This window comes from Malurus melanocephalus, unplaced genomic scaffold, assembly GCF_030028575.1.
Source record: "Malurus melanocephalus ecotype Western Australia unplaced genomic scaffold, MMel_1.1 scaffold_170, whole genome shotgun sequence".
Classification (NCBI taxonomy): Eukaryota; Metazoa; Chordata; class Aves; order Passeriformes; family Maluridae; genus Malurus; species Malurus melanocephalus.
Genome location: NW_026623402.1, coordinates 318382 through 336386, shown reverse-complemented (window position 1 = coordinate 336386; position 18005 = coordinate 318382). Strand labels below are relative to the sequence as shown.

Here is an 18005-nt window from a genome sequence, read left to right as displayed (position 1 = left end):
CATTTGAGTCTGTATTTTAAGAATTTATTTTGGTATTGCTGTATTAACAAATGACTCAGGACTTTTTGTTTCTTCTTTTCTTGACAGTAACGCAGGTAAATCTCTGGCAGAGATGAGATATATTGGTACATTACAGTACTATTTTAATTTTGTTTCACTGAGTTAGTGCCAGCCATGCATATGTGCTTCTGCATCAATAGAACAGTGTCAGTTAAAGGGAGGGAAATTATCACTTTAACTATGCTAACATAATTAAAATAGCAAAACTTTTGGAGTTAAAATGCAATAATTTTTCCCAGGCTGCCTGCTCCCACGTAACTTGTAAGTTTATTATTTCTGTTTCCTTTTTATCTTGCAGAAGTGAAGCCAGTGAAAGTTCTCTCAGCCAAAAGAAAGGACAGTGCTGAGGTGTACATTCCTGTCAAACCAGTCGTGCTGAAAAATAAAGTCACTCGRCCCCTCTCTGCTGAGTTCTTGCATCAGGACAGACATGAAAAAAWTTGTTCTAGTAAGAAATAAGAATATATGATGTCAATAAGAAGAGTTCTCGTGCTTTTCCCCCCTCTGGCTCAGATGCAATTTCAGCACAGATTTGTCATTATGGGATCTTTTTGGCTGTCACTCCCCTGCTGCCTTTTTTTTTTTTTTTTAAAGTGGCATTTTTCTGCCTTTTTTTTTGTTGTTGTTTTTAACACCTCGAGTATTTTGACTTCAGTGAAATTGTGATAAAGTATAAAAGCCTGTATACTTTAATTTTCTGTCACATCTTTACTATCCTTTRCTATCTTCCTTCTCTTTTTGCTTGCACAGCACAAGATTTTCCCTCTCTCTTTCAGTCCTTGCTCAGTACTTGCTCTGTGTTTCCCAGTTCCCCCACGGAGATTCTAACCCCTGTGGTATTAATGGAAATGTGTCTTCTCCCAATCAGCAGTTGATGTTTGATGGAAGAGTTTAACACAACACATTTGGAGCAATAAAAAATGCAGAATTCTCTACCACAATAAAGGCACAGTTTCCCCAGCACCACAAAAGAGCTCTGTGACTGCTTGGAGCTGTACTTGGATTCCTCCTGGAGCCCTGAGATCAGTCTGCAGTGCTGGATAGATATGCCAGAATTTAGGACCATACTGGAAAATATTTTGGGTTGGAGAATATAATTTGAAGCCACTGCTGYTTATTCTAAAAATCTGCTGCTCAGGTGTGGTCTTTACCTGAGCAAAAACCCCAACAAAACACACCAAACTCCAAATGCAGGGGCTGAAGACATGAGTGCAGTTGTAGTTCCATGCAGTCCTTAACTGAACGAGCCTGAACGACTCGAGTTTTGAAAGGTCTGAGGTGAAATTTTCAGACCTGCAATTCTTTGTGCTCTTTTCAAAGAAGCAGAATCCAGATGTGTCCCAAGAAAGCAGTAAGGCCAGTGGTTTTGAAAAGCCAGAGTATCAGTTTCTGAATTGGCAGAAAACCAAAGAGAGGAAAAGAAGTTAATTCTTTTTGGCTCCAGAATAAATCCCCTTTGTAGCTCCTGAGACCCTCACCCACCATCTGTTGGAGCAGATGTTGCTTTGACTTCTCAGAGATGTGTGCAGCATTTTCTCAGGTTATAACAATGCTGGTTGGAGCTGTTTCTATCCAACTACCATGTTAAATCCTTACATTAATTCATTTCAGGGGGKTGGTACAGTACAGAAGAATAAGCAGGACTTTTTCCTATCCCTGTTTTTGCAGAGATGACTGACGCTTGTTGAAAGTTTTCAWGAGTATATGTGCAAAGAGTGAATTGCACACAAATCTCAGCTCAGTTTTAACTTCTTGTCTTTTCAAAATGGATTTCATGTTACTTGCACTGCGCTCTGCTCCCTGCAGTGCTGTGAGCACCTGGCATTTCAGCCTGTTCAATATTTCCCCTCACTCCAAATATCTATACAGCTTCATTCTCTTCTCTTCTCTTCCCTTGACTTTTAAAGCCCTCAGCTATAACCACTGTGCTTCTCTTTTGATTGTAACCACTGTGCTTCTCTTTTACTCCAATCTCCCATCATCTGTTGTTAAATTTTATTTCCTTTCTTTCAAACCTGTTTATAGGCTGTGGTGTTTCTGTTTCTCCGTGAAGTTTGGGAAGATTGGGATTCGTGTGGGCATTGGGATGACTGCTTAAGTGATAAGGTCATTTATTTTGCCTTGCAAATAGCAACTCCTGACTCCCCTTGTTTTGCTAGAAGACTCTGGGGATTTCTCCAAAATAGCTGAACACCCCAATTAGGTTGCAAATTCCTGCTGTGCTTAAATTATATATACTTCTTTTCAATGGTCTATTACAAGGCATTTCCACTAAATACCRAAACAAAACAATTTAACAGCATAAAAATTACGTTTCTTATTTGTCAGTTTTCCTGTTTTTATGATGCTGTTTTAATGTTGCCTGAAGTAGATGTGACCTGGAATTTTAACATCAAACCAAATTGAGGGAATTCAGCTTCACTTGGGATGGTTATAGACTGCTTGCAAAGCCCTGTGTCAGTGACTGAGTGAGATGTTTCAGCTGTTGGAATGTTCCATACTGGTATGTCCTGAATAAATGAGTATTTCTTCCTCTTTTTTTTCGGTGGCAGAACCCTTAAGTCGACCAGAAACATCCCTTTCAGTCACTAGGAAGAGTGTGTGTGAGAAGGACCCTGACCTCTCTGTTTCAGCTGTGGTTCAAGCAGTGCAGATTGAGAATGAATTCTTGCAGGGAGATCTGCAAAGGCAAACAGTGGCCACAACCCCTCAGAAGGTATGGCAGGAAAAACAGAGCTGTTTGATCAAGTAGCAAAACCCCCATGAATGGTGTATGAATGTGTGGATTGTGTGTGAATGAATGGTGATGCCTCTTAAGTGTAATTTAATTTGTATTATTTTTCCAAAGGGTTGTTTTCTTTAATCTGCTTCCTCAGGATGGCATCCCACAGCTCCCTCTTGATTACAGGGATCACTGAGCAACTGATAGAGCAGCCATCTGATGTGTCTGTACAGTCAAATGCACAGCTGCAGGCCCAGTTGAGCCATTTTCATCCTGGAAGCTTCTGAAACAGGATAATGTGTGATTTCCCTACCAATAAATCCTTCCTTCCTCCAGGAGCCATCAATGTGGGCACTGTTCCCTGTCAGTGCACGCTCTGCTCTTGGAGCAGGGCTGGCCTGTACATGGCTGCATCTCACTCAGGAGGAGCTGCTGAGGGTTTTCTGCCCCAATGTGTGTTCWTCTCGTACCTCCCACAACCATGTTTAAAAACAATTAAAACTCATAAACAAGGAAATAACRAAAATCAGCAAAAAAGTGGAGTACAGTCAGAGAAAGAGCCCGTAGTAAGAACTGCAGCACTTCTCTGTTTTCTCTTAGACAGWCACTGCTGATGGCTTGGCATTTAARAAAGAAAGCATTATTTTATTGTAATAAAATTGAGGGGTTTGGGGATTYAAAAGACTTTATGATCTATTTTTGGAGGAGAAGATGTAGTAGTCCTGTGCCAAAGCTTTGGCCAATACGATATTCCTACCAGATGTATACAATGAGATTGTTTAYACACACACACACAGATACATATGTATATGTATATTTAATAGTCCTCAGAGTATGCTTTTATGTTCTTTCCTTCCACATGGAAGATCAAGCTCCAAGCTCAGCTCTTTCATTACAAATCAAGACCAATTCCATTAAATGTTCTTGAATTTGTGCAGAGTTGCAGATGAGCTGGGCCTAAACTCTTCATTGTTCCAGAGATGCAGATTGCTGCGCACTGGTACGTGAAGAACAATCTGAGTGAAACATGTTCATCTTTTTCTTACTTAGAAGACATTTTGTGTTTCACCTCTTCTTTCTGCAATGACTGAACCTCCAGAAAAACGCCAGACAAGGACTTCAGTCACAAGAGCTGTGGAGAGATTCAGCCCTTTTGGGAGCAGGTATATATATATATCCATATAAATACCCATATATATATTTATATRTRTATTTAATTTAAGCTAACTTCCCTTTTTTGAAGAGAGTTTTTATTAGAATTGTTATACTTGGAAATTTGCAGCTTTCTGAGACACCGTGCAAGTAACAAATCAGGAAATGCAGCCTTGAGCCAGTCTCTGCCAATGTCTCACTTTATTGTCTTCAGTTCACCTCTGTATTCCTTTTTCACAGCTCCTCAGATGCAACTGTGAACTGGAGCCCACTTTTTTAACCAAACTCTGTCTTTTTAAAGTGGAATGCTGCAAAAGTTGTCATTCAGTGTGGGAACACATGGATTTGCCTGTGGGGTTCATCCTATCATCTCTTCACCTTTGCACCGTTCCTTAAAAATGCAGGACTTACAAGGAACTAACACAGAATTTGTTGTTTCAGACAAAAGAAGAGACACCTGAAAGCCTTTGCAGAGCGTGGGAGCCATTCTGCCTGGGACAATGACAGAGCCATTGCTGGTGACAAAGCTGGAGTGGATTCCACGTGCAGAGAGAAGGTTTGTGCATGTTGCACCATCTGGTGCTTCCCAGTATGATTGAAATAAAAGTACATTGAATGAGCTGTGTCCCCCAGGTCTGCCCCACATCAATGAATAAGCCTATGTCAGKGTAAGAAAAGGGAATTTATCATTGTTCATCAGAATGACACAGGAATCAGACAAAGAGTTGCTTTCTCTTTGGCTTTGTAAGAGTTTTGATGTTGTGTGGGCAGAATTGATGGAACCCAAAATGATTATTTTAAAGTTACCCAAATAGCCTTGACTTTGCAATCTTTTTGCTTCTGACTCATCAGTTTTGCAGTCTTAACAATCTGTTTTGTTTCACATTTCATTGGTACGTCACATTTTTACCACATTTCMTTTTGGTTCAGATGACAGCCAGCATGGAAGTGCACGATGCCATTTATGTGACTATGGAGCTTCTTTCMAACTGGGGGGATCCAGCAAGCGTGGGCCTGAGGCAGGTGGAATTCTTTGATTTGCACAACGAGAAGATGTTTGTGTCTCCTCATGACGTGGACATTCGAAATGCTGACAACGCAGGGGATTTGTGCTGCCTGGTCAACAAGAACCTCAATGTAAGACAGCTTAGTCCTCAATGTAAAAATCTCAGTATTTCTCTAATACTCTATCACTGACTACATGACAACTATCTGATAATTAACAAAGCTACAAATACTGTTTATTATTAACAAATCCAGTTTTCCTGTTCAAGATGTTGATATTCAATTATGATTATGTTTTAGAGCAGACTTTGATTAATTTGCTTGAGTTAACTAAGTGATTGGAAGGAGGAAGCTTTAACTCTGCCTTCTCATGTGTTAACTTTGTGACATTGTCTTGGGTAAAAGATGACATTTAGTTTTTTAAGTATTGTGATGTATTTGTAGAAGGAGATCACARAACTTTAAGGACAGTGAATTTCACCTTTGTACAGTATGTCTGCTGATAAACTGAAATAATTCTTGTGGCTCAAAGATACAGGAGCTTCACTGCTAATTTCTTCCAGATGGTTAATACAAATAATACAAATTTAGGTAAATTTATGAAGAAAATGTCCCTGTTTTCTCTTGGTTTTTTTTTTTACCTTGGGGAGAATAATGGGAGAGTAAGAATGTGTAGGTACTTATGAACAAAAGATTAAGAAAAATGTGTGGCAGATAAAAGTCTTTCATGGCTCTGTTGTGAGATAGTAAGATGAGGAGATAGGATGTGCTCCCATACTARTGACAATGGACAAAAGAGAGTGACTGTATGAAAGAATTAACAAATGTCCACAGCCCTTCACACCACCATGGTTTCATTTGTGCTGCACATTCACTCTGTGTCATTTGTCTTCATGGGCCTTCAGAGCAAGGATTCTAGTAAAAAAATCAGTATGATTTTAGTGGATAAGCATGCTAAAGGACTTAGTCTATTAAAAACATAAATTACAATTCATTTCATGCTAATGATACTTTCCTGCTTGCAAGGTAAATGAGACYTGAAAGAGGACAGAAATGCCGTATTTTGAAATTGCATTGAAACTCCTCATGGAGCATTATTTTCAGACAAATATTTTTAGTTGAAACACCTTTCTTACTGTCTCCTGAAAATTGGAATTTGGATCTCATAAATACCCATTCTCCTTGATAGGCTGGGCTGTGTGGCAGGTGACATTCAGTAGCAGCAGTAGTTAGTAGTAGTGGTTGTAGTTGCAGTAATTGTAGCAGTGACTCTCAGGCTCTCCAGATATTTATAAATTATGTAGTAATACATTCATTAAGCCATTATGAACCTGTTAGTTTCAGTATTACTCATACATTTATATATCCCATTATTATTAAGTAATGAGCTTTCATATTTCATTGATTAATATATTCCCTTGATTTGTCACTCTGTAATCTCCTCTCTTGAGGCTGCATCCAAGATGGAATCTGGGCAGGGAGTGTGCTCTGAGACTGTGGGAATGTAGTGCCTGAACTGCAGATTCCTTCAGAAGGCAGAGCAGCATTTCCAGTTTGTGTGCATTTCAGATCACACAGGACAGTTTTAGGGTGCATTTAAAAACCAATAAATTAATCAATCCYCAAGCAATGAATATTTTCAACAGAATGAAAACTTGACATAAAAACTTATTGTGTGGAAAACTCATTTTCCCATGGTTAAAATACTTCCATCTTTGATCATTTAGATGTACTTTTGTCTTTGAGAACACTCTTATTAAAGATCAGGGATTTGATTTTATCAGTTTATTTATTACCCTTTCGGACTTTTAAGAACAGCACTTAAACTGCCTCCTTCCTTGTACTTTGTGATATAGTGTAAAAGAAGAAAATGCCTGGCAGATTATCAGGTACTCTCAACTTTTTAGATTAGATATAAGGAGGGAATTCTTTACTGTGAGGGTGTGGAGGCCCTGGCACAGAGMAGCTGTGGCTGCCYSTGGATCCCTGGCAGTGTCCAAGTTGAAGGTGTCCCTGCCCATGGCWGGGGGTTAGAACTGGATGATTAAGGTCCCTTCCAACCCAAASCARTCTGGGATTCTGTGATAATATTTAGTAAATCATAGATTAGATATTTTATTGAAATTATTTTACATAAACCTTTTTGATTCTTTTATGTATATAGAGGTCTTTTAAACCCAGAATAACAAGCACAGGTAAACATCTAACAAAGGTGTTTGATCACCATGGGGAACCCTCAGAGCACAGTGTCAGTCCTCTTCACTGTGCTTGAGCTTTCCTTTACTCTCCAGCATTTACACCTTCAGTGCCCACAAAAAGCAGTGTCTGAGGCCAGTCTCCCACAAATTCTAAAGACTAAAATTTTCCACCCTCCCCTTTTTCATCAATATAATTMTGACTCCTTAACGTACCAGGTTCATCTTGATGGTTCAAAGAATTTTTGGGTTACACTTTTCCAGGAGTAACCATAGTAACCTGGAGTAGCTCCAGGATAGTAACCTCAGAGTCAAGTGCATGATGTGAAGGCAAAGACAGGACATCACTCTTTGGGATAAACATGAGAGTCCTGCACAGTCTCCTGGGTTTTGGCATGGGTCTGTCAATGCACCTTCAGTTTCTGGTGTCAGATCTTTGATATCCAAATGGGGACTGTAGCATCCTAACCTCAGCCCTGTCAGTTATTTCCACTGACAAATAAAATGATCTCTATGGCTGCCTCTCACTCAGGACACAGTGCTCGTCCTGGCTCTCATAAGCTTTCTGTTTTTGGAACATCACATGCAGCTTTACAGAGAAACCAGTGAGAAGCWGGAGCAGGTCTTTCCATGTTGGTGCTGAGTCAATACCCTCCTGTGAAGACACCTCTGGCTCTCAGTACACACCAGGACACATTGATTTCTGGGGAATCAGGTCCTGACTCGAGAGGTCTGCAGGTGGATTGCTCCTCAGATGTTGTTTGCTGTTGGGAAATTATTTTTTAACCATTCTTGTTTGTAGTGTGGCTTCAAAAATATGATGCAGCTTTGAAGCTGACCCTGGAGTTGGGTTCACAGTGGTTTGAGGGCTGTCCTTCATTTCTTTGATGTCAAGAGGCTTTTTTTTTTTTTTTTGAAGTAGAAAAGATTAAACCTGACTGGCACTCTTATGGCTGTTTGTGCTCCAAACTGGTGTTAAAAGCAGCAACAGTCTCCCAAAGCTTTTTGAGAGGCTCTGGGGCAGAGACCCATCAGAGTCTGGAGTACAGAGATGAGCACGGGCAGAAATGGATCTGTTCACAACAGCTCCRAACAGGCTGCAGGCTCTGTCCTTGCCATTGTTAGTCACACAGCTGAAGGRCTCAGTGGGAAAGTTCTGTGGTTACTGCCTTCAGGAAAACCTGAAACACTCACTTCAGAGAGAAAGATGTGGAAAAACACTGCCTGTTACCTTCTCTGCATGTGTGTATGTGCTGTGTGTCCCTGAGAATAGAAGCTGAACTAATTTATCAGCTAATTGCTGAGCACTGGAATGTCACCTGCATGTGAATTCACATTGTGCCCTTGTTCATCTCKCATGTTTTGGGGTAACATTGGACATCAAATATATTCATATTTAACATTTTGATTCTGAGACTTTCTTCTTCATGAGCTGCCACATAGCCTTTTCCTGCATTCTGATCATGTGGAGGTAGCAGTTCTCAACAATGTCCAGAATTAGGCATTTTTTGGTACTTTCAAATCTCTTGATTGCCAGTTGTATGTAAAATTCAAGTTGAGAGCTCTGTGATATCATAGAMAATTTCCAGTGTAGAGTCCAGTATAGCTCTGAGGAAATAACCTGTAATTGGAGCTGATTATCTGCAAAGCCTGATTGAAACAGAGGCAAGCAGTGAAGTAAAATTCTCMAAGATTCCCCTCCTTAGAGGATGAACCAGAAGTGAAGAAATAGTAAAATGCCTGCACAGTGTCCATTGTGCTCAGCGATCCCCCCTAGTGCCGGCAAAGCTGATTAATTTGATTAAAATAAACTGGGCTTGCTGTGCCTGTGCTCTGTGAGCGTGCAGATGTCTCCCTGGGACAGCAGGCAGCTGACCTTTAGCTCATTGCCAGCTTGTTGGGAGCTGTGTGACAGGCTCCAGAGTGGGATTTACTCCGGGGAAATGAGGTTCTGCTCTTTACGTAGCAGCTTCTACGAAATGTTTGCTCTTCTAATGGATGCCTGGCCTGCTGTGGGGTGGGCAGGTAATTAAAACACCCTRCTCCAGGACAGGGAATGTTGGTGACAGCTGCTTGTCTGTGTTTTTAGCTCACCAAGGAAAGCTGCCTGTGGATGTGCCCTTTCCACCCACCCGTCCAACTCTACTTTGTTATCCGCAATCCCACCCGCTCACGTGACTTTGGTATATCCAAGATCAAGATTTGGAATTACAGCACCACAACTCCCAGTGTAAGTAGTCTTTTGTCAACTCTGTGTGTTTGCTCTGCCTTGCCTGGGGAAATTCAGGGGATCTTCTTTCTAGAAGCGTGAAATAAAAGTGGATACGATTTCCTGTAATAAAACAGGAGCTGGAGGTGTCCCTGTCTGCTGTGAAATTTGCTTTTGTYTTAATTGTAAGTGCTAACAATGTAGTGATAATGTTTTCATGGGCTCACTGAGCATTTGCTTTCCAAGCTATTAAAGATGGCTAAAGACCTAATAAAAGGCTTGCACGTTCTGTCATTAATCCTTTACTGGGGTGAGAAATAAAGATACAAAGGTAAGTGTGTCTCAATGTTCAGGACTTTGCGTTGTTTTATCACAATATAAATAAATATGTGTTTAAATACATCTTTCCTGCTGTCTGTAAATATAAACAGGCTGACTGTTGCTCAGTTTTGGGTTTGTCACTTTAATGAGAATCATAAAATGGTTTGGCTTGGAAGGACCTTAAAGACCATCCARTTCCAGCCCCCCTCCCTGGTCAGGGACAATTAAAAAGTCCACTACTGTGTGCTCATAATAAAACAAATAATCTACTGTTACAAGAGAGACATATCATGGCAGATGGCAGATGGTCTCTTGTCTGTGTGTTTGAATGTCACCAGGAAAATTATTCTTGTTTGTACACTGCAATGTTAAGAAAAAAAAAAATCCCAGGTACTGGATCAAAGAGGATTTGCTGTCCTGGATTATAAATAAGAGGCTTTATCCCTCTGGTTTTGCTCTCATCCATGTTCTTATATAAGCACATATGGTAATTTATACATACGGAAATGGCCATGGAAGGGACAGCTTAAAACAAATTTGCTACAACATGATTTATATTTATTTTCCTGGAATTTCAATAGCTTTTCTCGCTAAAACGGGGTCTACAGGATGTTCCATCATCATTAGAGTGTGTGAGAGGGACTGCTGTTCTTGGAGGTAATGGTATGATTTGTTAGCAAATCTGCTGAATATAATGCAGGAAGCACACAGAAATGTTTGTCTGTATTTCAAGGCTTCTTTAATAACCTGCTATGAGGCAATGTGTAAAATCCTTTGGGAATATAATCCTATGGATTTGGGTGGAAATGCAGCAGTTTACACTTGCTGCAGAAATATCTCATTATCCTTAAGATGAAAGAATCGTACAAAGCAGTTCTGCCTAATTCTGTAATTTGTCATGACGAAGTTTTGTCTGAGGAGTATAAATCCCCAAAATATAATTAACTAACAATTTTCTTCCTGCTAATGTAAATCCAGAGGCAGATTTTGGTAATCATTCTATCTCCCTTCTTTCCCTCAAAAAGCATGCAAAGTGAGAGATGTCCAAGTACTGCTTCCAGAAATAGGCCAAAAATTAAGTCAGGCCAGCACTTTTGTGTGTTTGAGTTTCAGAACTTGAGCCTGGAAGGAGAAAAAATGTGTCTGAAGGAAGCAGTAAAAGTCAGATGACATCATTGTCATAGATTCCTCGGTTCATTGAATTCCAAGGAAAGTCTCAGAGCATGTTTCATCTTGCCTTTATTTACTTCAAATGAGACGTGCAAAAAAGGAGGTCATTTTTAGTCAGCAGGGAGGGCACAAGTGTAACAGCAGTTCAAGGTTATCTGCAGCAGTCAGACATTTTGTAACAATTTGATACAGCCTTGGAATGGCATTGTTACTTGGTGCTATTAAAACTTTTTTCTCAGATCTAGTACAATGTCAGTTGTGTGTCTTCACAAAACTGGGAATGGAATCAACACTGAACTGCATTTATGCCTTAGTTGCTCTCCAGTTGAGTAATTTTTTTCTTTCTGTGTGTTTGTTCCTCCTGAGCATATGTTGCTGTCCRTTSTCTTGGGGTTTTTTTCAGTGCRGGATTACCCCTGGSTGCCTGGTCTGTAAGGATGCAGCACAATTCCAGCACCATTAGTTTTGTAGGAGAGTTTTCTTTGGTTCTTGACTTCTACTGCTTCTTTTTCACACTTCTTTGAAAAGTCAGGCAGATGCAATTTCAGGTCCTCTGTCCAGGAGGAATTCTCAGAAAAGTGCCTCTGGTTTTAAGCTCCATCYTTTGTGCACAAATATCACAGAAATGGCCAGAAATGCCATCCCAATTGTCTCCTTGGGAGGCACCATCCCAGCAGACACTGTGCTGGCTGGGRAGGAACATCAAAAGGAACCAGAATTACTTTCACAAAATCTTYCMTTTTTTAAAATTTTCTTTTTCTTTTCTGACACTGATCCTACCTACTTGCTTCTTCTAAGTCATTGTGCCCTTTTAATTTTTCTGCCAGGAGGTAAAAAGCCCTGCCTTGGCTGAAGTATGGAGTGCTTGTTTACAGGCTGGAATTACTCATGAGGAAGGGATTTTTCCAGCCTCCTCACGCTCGAGGAGAGCTGAGCAGTGCTACTGGGGAAGCTGAACTGTCAATCTTTTCCACCAGAACAGATCACTAAGCAACTGGAAACTCAGCAAAGGGGTGGGAGGGAGTGAAAAAAGAGCAGTTCTCAGGCTTGTGCCTGCATATGTGTTTGTTCTTGGAGTCTCTGGGATCTGTTCAGATTTTTCCTCCCTCCTGAGGCTCAGTCTGCTCAGGATTTTGGTGCAGAAGATTTTCATTAGCTCAGGATTTTGGTGCAGAAGATTTTCATTAGCTCTTTTGAGCTTTCAGCTGTTGCAATGCCAGCCCCAGTCTCTCTTTTCCTAGAAATACCTGGCTGTTCATCTTGGCACAGCTCAGACACCTCTTTTGCTTCCTGAAATACCGATCCCAGACATTCCCAAGCATCAGAGAACAGGAGGAAGTCTCCCACTGACTGGAATAGTAATTTTGAAGTGACTGGCCCTTTTTTGGGCTTGAGTGTCCCTTTTTCAGGRAGAACAAGCTCCACTGTCCCTTTYTGTAATGGAATTCTGCTGCTGGTGMCTGCAGTGGGATTCATTTAAAAAAAGAAGTTGTTCTTAAGGAGTAGCTGATTTTAGTTTAGAAAGATGACATTCACAAATACTTTTCAAATRCACATCTATATTTTTGTGGTCCCCTGCAGTTTGCATCTGTTTTCAGGTAAAAATGCAGAACTAAGGGCTGAGTATTTCTAACAGCTGTAGAGCTGGAATATTATGCAGAAATGTTCAAGTTATCCTAAATTCAACYATGAMTAKCCAATATTTCYAGCATCTAAGGAAGACATTGACAAYCCAGACATACAGAAATTTTAAAAATAGCATTATTGGGGCATTCTGGTAGTCTTCCCCATCCTAATTCCAGGCAAAGCCACGCAGGTAGCTTTCAATAGCTGTAATTACTGAAGTGTTTCGATCCCCAGTTAGATCAATCCAGCSTTGTCCTCGTTCAAGGGGAAGAAATATCCTGTTTTATGGCTGACTGCCTGAGCACAGAGATYCAGCTCTTTATGATCCTCCAGGAGCACAGGCAGCCATGCTATAATGGCCAATTAAACTGGTTTTACAGCTGTTCTCCAGGAACTTCCTGAAGGTTATCTTGTCCCATCAGGAATGTGGTCTGCATTCCTGCACCCACTTCCCTCCCTCACCTGGAGCTTTCTGGTCATGCCTGCACTGCATCTTCTGCTTTTCCCTCTGGGTAGCTCCATATTGCATTTTTTTTTTTTTTTTTTTTTTTTTTTTTTGCCTCATAGATGTTTTTATTGGGAAAGCAACAGGATGGAAGATGGGAAGACTTGTAAGCTTTGAACAGTGTGTTCAGGAGTGAAGAGCCAGAGACATTTGTTCTTGGAAGGGAAGGAGTGACTGGTTTAGTCTGGGAGCAGAGGAAAATTTACATCAGTGTTCAAGAGAACTGACATCCATGGGATGAGCAAGAGGGATGAAACTGAAACTTCTTCCTTTCACAAAAAGCTGCTTAGTTTTCACAAAAAGAAGGAAAAGAACAGAGAGTCTCTAAGAGAGCCCACRAGATGGACATGGTACTGAAAGTCAGAGAACAGAAAGGAGATGGATTGTGTCTCATCTCTATATTTTCTTTGAAGATAATGGTATTTTTGTCAAGAGGGAGAAAAGGCTATATCGGAATGGTGAAGAGAATAGAAAGAACATTAGTTCCAACTTCAATGGAATGAAAAAATCAGGTATTGGTGAGTGCCACAGAGAAGGAGAACATAGAGATAAAGTTGTGAGTGTCAGAATTGTGTCTGAGATAAAGGCCCTTATTTAAAAGGCTAGTTAAGTCTGGGAATAGGCTATCAGGGCAGATTAGTTGAAAACTGTTAAAATCAGATTTCTTCACAATGGTGTAGGTTGTTTTACATTCTTCAGTWGAAAGAAATGGACTGGATGATTTTTTTTCTGGCTATATTTTCTAGGTCTGCGTTTCTGTAACTCTTTGTAACTCTTTTTAACTCTGGARGCTTTGATCTGGGTGGTTGTTCACTGTGGAACAGGCTGTGAAAGTGGTAAATCTTAGAGATGCTGAAAGAAAATGTGCCTCTGGAATTTACATCCTGATCAAATATAATTACACTTAATCTAGGCTTTTTCCCTCAAGCTTTTCTAAATACAAACCTTGTCAGACAGACTGGTTCATAGCAATATCTAGCAAGGTTTTCAGTCCTTTTAAATAAAATTTTATATATTCCACAGTAGCTTTCATAGTTTCAGATTAAAAGTAGTCAAAAGCACGTTACTGACACAGGGTTTAATTGTTTTCATCTGTCCATTGATTAAGTGTTCAGATGTCAGAGTCCCAGAGCAGTGGTGTCTAATGCTTGAAAGCTTAACTGAAATCTTCACACTTTCATTTCTGTAGGACCTTGATGTTGGAGCAAAGAAGGTGAAGTTGTACGTGGATGAGAACCTCGTGTTTGATGGTGAATTAGGGAGAGCTTCTGGAGATCTCCTTGCTGACCACACCACCACAATTGACCTTACAGACCCCAAACAAAACCCCTCAGCACCTCCCTCAGCTGAGAGGGAAGAACTGAATGCATCTGCAGCCCCAGACAAGAAAGCAGAGCTACATTTTCAATGCTCAGARTCAAACAGTACCTCCCTGAACTGGAAAGCTCTGCCAGAAGAAAATCTTCCTGAGCTGAAGATGAACTCAATCAGCTTTACAAAGAAAAATTTGTCTCAGTTGGAGGATGATCTAAAACCATTCCCATCTCAAGTTTGTGTAAAAGATGCCAAAGAGGAGGCAGCRGTTCCAGAGCACGTTCAGTCTGATGATGAGCTCAGTCTGAGCGAGCAAATGGAGAAGTTGACAGGAAGGAAATTATCAGATTCTGCAGGTTCAGTTCCTTCCTGGCTGCAGTCATCCTCCCARGTGACACACAACAATCAGCCTACCCCCAGCAGGCAGAAGCCACCATGGCTTGCCACAGAACAGAGTTTAAACTCGAGATTTCAAACTCAGCCAGATGAAATCATGACAAACTTTTCAGAGCTGATAAATGAGGATGTCAAATGTCCGAGAAATGAACTGGGAGGACTCAGTAGTAGAAATGCAACTGGAGATGGGAGATCACAARTGTTATCCAGAAAGGATGCTGAGGTGGACTTGGACATTTTTGAGCAACTTTCTAACAAAAACTGTGGCAGTTTACAGTACCCTACGAGTGGAAGGAGGAGTGTCATGTGTGGTAAAAAGCTGGGGTTAAACACCATAAATGTGGGAGAAGATGATTCTGCTGTCAAAGGTAAGAGTCACAGCAACAACCTTAGTGCAAATGCTGATGTATTCTCCATTTTGCAGAAGCACAGACTCATTTTAGGTAGAAAGGCACCTCTTGAGATTCCTGGAGGTACAGACAGGGCAATTTTAGCTTTGCTATTTGTGGTATTTTCCTCATGAGAATACTCAGAGTCTCTCTCCTGGTCCTACACCTGATGTGAAATACTCTTCTGAAAAATTTACATTCTGATTTAGTGGGTTTTAATTTATTTGGAGCAGATGGAAGACTAAATTTCAGTCAATTATATTCTAAAAATTGACAGTCCTACAGACAGCAAATGTTTGCTWATATCAATTAAAATCTACAGAAAGATAAAGAAGATTTTATTGTCGAGGTAGTGAGTAAATTTGCAGAGTTTATTTGTGTAGTAGCTTTGTGTCTTTCTCAGTGAGAATGGAAGCTGAATTTATTTATTCAGCGTGAATGAAAAACTGCCCTTATTTTCCTTCTCAGCTCATATAACTTTGCAAAACCTCTCCCTCAGACACTTTGCTTATTTATGAAGAGTTTTCTAATAAATTTAGCTATTTATTTTATTACACTTTTCTGCTCTGTGCTGTTGGTTATCCCTGTCCTCCTGCTGGAGGTGGAGGATCCAGCTTTGAGTTGTGTTGTGCCTCTGGCAGTATCTAGCAGTGTCCCCAGGAAAAAACAGAACTGTGCAACCTCCCAAATTCCCCCTCTCTCCAACCTCTGGCAATCCATGGCTACAAAATTTTCAGGGCCTGAGATCGTATTTTTGTCTTTAACAACTGTAAATAACAGGAAAATAGAATTTCTTGCCCACAGGTTCTACTTTTTCTTTCTATTCACCAACTTTSCATTGCTCTGGATGTATTTTTGTCTTCCCTTTTCAGTTTCAAGCCATGTCACTCTGTCTGCTGTTTTTTGGACTCTTCCTACCCCTTCCTTGGCATTCTGTWGCTCTTCAGCATTCACTACCTTGTCTCAAATGAAGAATTTAATGGAGCAAGGACAACAAGACCCAGAGAACTGGAATAACGTGTTACAAAACCACAACTGAAATTTGGGGGTGATTTACCATCAGAATGATTTACATGAAAATGTACCTTGCTCTGTATTGAATTAGGGTGTTTACATTAAAGTGATGGTGATAAGGGACAGAAAATGTACCTAAAATGAAAGGATGCCAGATCAAATCCTACAGCAGGTACTGCAGGGATTTTTCAGACAAAGGTGAGGAAAATGGTTCTTTCTAAACTTAGAACGTCTGAATTTTTCCTTGTCTGACCCTCTGTGGAGAAAGCAGCAGTTTGARCAGTATCTCTGAAGTTTACCTCAAAGAAGAGAAGTTTGGAATGGGTGCCACCTGCCCTTCACCCACTGCAGCCCATGTGCTGTTCCACACTTTTTACAGTACCTGTTACATTAAATCCTTAACATTGTGAAAACTATATAAATCCCTCCTTGGGTGGTTTTGTCCAGTTGTAAAAATGGAAATAAATCAGGGATTTTAATGTAAACTATAAGATGAGGGTTATATATATAATATTTTTCTATACAATGCCCTCTAATTTTGCTCAGAGCAGGTTGWGCCCTGTGGTGCTCAAAGCTCCAATGTGTTTTTAGTCTCTGGGAAATTACAGCCATTCCAGCAGCTTTTGTTCTCTGTGTGTGTGCAGGGTAAAGCCATCCTCAAAGTGCAGCTGAGAGAGCTTTAACAACAGGGAAACCTTTCAAGAGTGCTGGATTTTAATTGGCCTGGGGCTGGRAGAAGGGCAGTTCCCAGTGGAGAGTGGGACAAAGGGAAGGCTCAGAGGCTCCTGTGGCTGTCCCAGCACGGCTTTGGTCACTGAATGGCTCRCAGGAACACCAGGAATTAGGAACAGCACGTACAGGCTTGGCTCGAGTTCATTTTGCTGTAAAAATATCCATTTTTCTTCGATAACCGGTTTAATGTGCGAAGGAAATGGCGGGAGTATGCTGATAAAAATTGCAAATCACATATAATTTGGTTTATTATGAGTTAAGGAGATTGAAGAACTGCACAGAACGATGAACCGGAGGGCTGGAGCAGTGGGATGCAATTCAGGAGAATGTTTGCAGGCTCACTTGGGGGCTAATAACCAAAAATTAAGTTGTAAGCTGAGTAATCATCAATGGCAAATGACCGAGGCAGAGAAGGATTGCAGTTGAGTAGCTGATAGCAGATTGAGTGAAATGCTGCTCTGAGCAGGGACTGGAGCACTGCACTCCCAGGATGGATCAGCACAGGCATTTTTGGGGTTCTTGGGAAACCTTCATATCCCAACACAGGCTCTTGTGAGACCTCAGTTGGAAAACTGCAGCTCTGCTCATCCATTTTCAGGAAAGCTGATTACTGAGTGGAACAGATACAGAGGAGAGCTTTTAGAATGATTTGGGAAATGAAGCATGTGATTGCAGCATGGAAATATGATTGCTGTTTCTAACTGCRGGGAGTAAAAAGAGAGATTAACACAACAGAGGGAGAAGAAAGGTGCTTTTTTTTCCTGTATAGTCTTGCCCCAAAATGTCATTCACTGAATTTGGAGAGGAATTTTGTGGAGTGTGTTGCCATCAGAAGTAGGACAAGGGAATTGGTGGCTCAAGACACCCCTGAACCCCCAGGGGAGTTGGATGTTTGAGATGTGGTTAATAAATAATACATTTTAGATTCTTAAAAGAATAAAAGCCAAACCCTGGAAGCCTTCAGCCACCAACCTCTGCTTTTGGGCCTTCTCTGCTTTCCTTTCAGAGCTTCCTCTCTCCTCAGTGTCACTCACAAACCTCTTAACTTCCCATTGCATTGCCCTAAAGGGGCTTCAGCATTGTAACYCCTGGGCTGTTGGAATTATTTAATGTGTAAAAAAATAAAGGAAAAGCTGTCCCAAACAAAGGTCAGTGGATGTCAAATCTGTCTTCTCATCATCCCAGAATTTTCAAG

The 18005-nt window shown here is 40.7% G+C and overlaps 1 protein-coding gene across 2 annotated transcripts in view; it reads left to right on the top strand.

Annotated features, from left to right (window-relative positions):
- KATNIP (katanin interacting protein) overlaps positions 1–18005 on the top strand; it is a 57804-nt gene that overhangs the window by 12613 nt on the left and 27186 nt on the right. For both annotated transcript variants that reach the window (XM_057372351.1, XM_057372350.1), the window contains exons 7-13: positions 359–508; positions 2613–2776; positions 3833–3945; positions 4376–4490; positions 4865–5071; positions 9224–9364; positions 14155–15043. In XM_057372351.1, the coding sequence (XP_057228334.1) occupies positions 359–508; positions 2613–2776; positions 3833–3945; positions 4376–4490; positions 4865–5071; positions 9224–9364; positions 14155–15043 (1779 nt within the window). The remainder of the gene's footprint in view (positions 1–358; positions 509–2612; positions 2777–3832; positions 3946–4375; positions 4491–4864; positions 5072–9223; positions 9365–14154; positions 15044–18005) is intronic.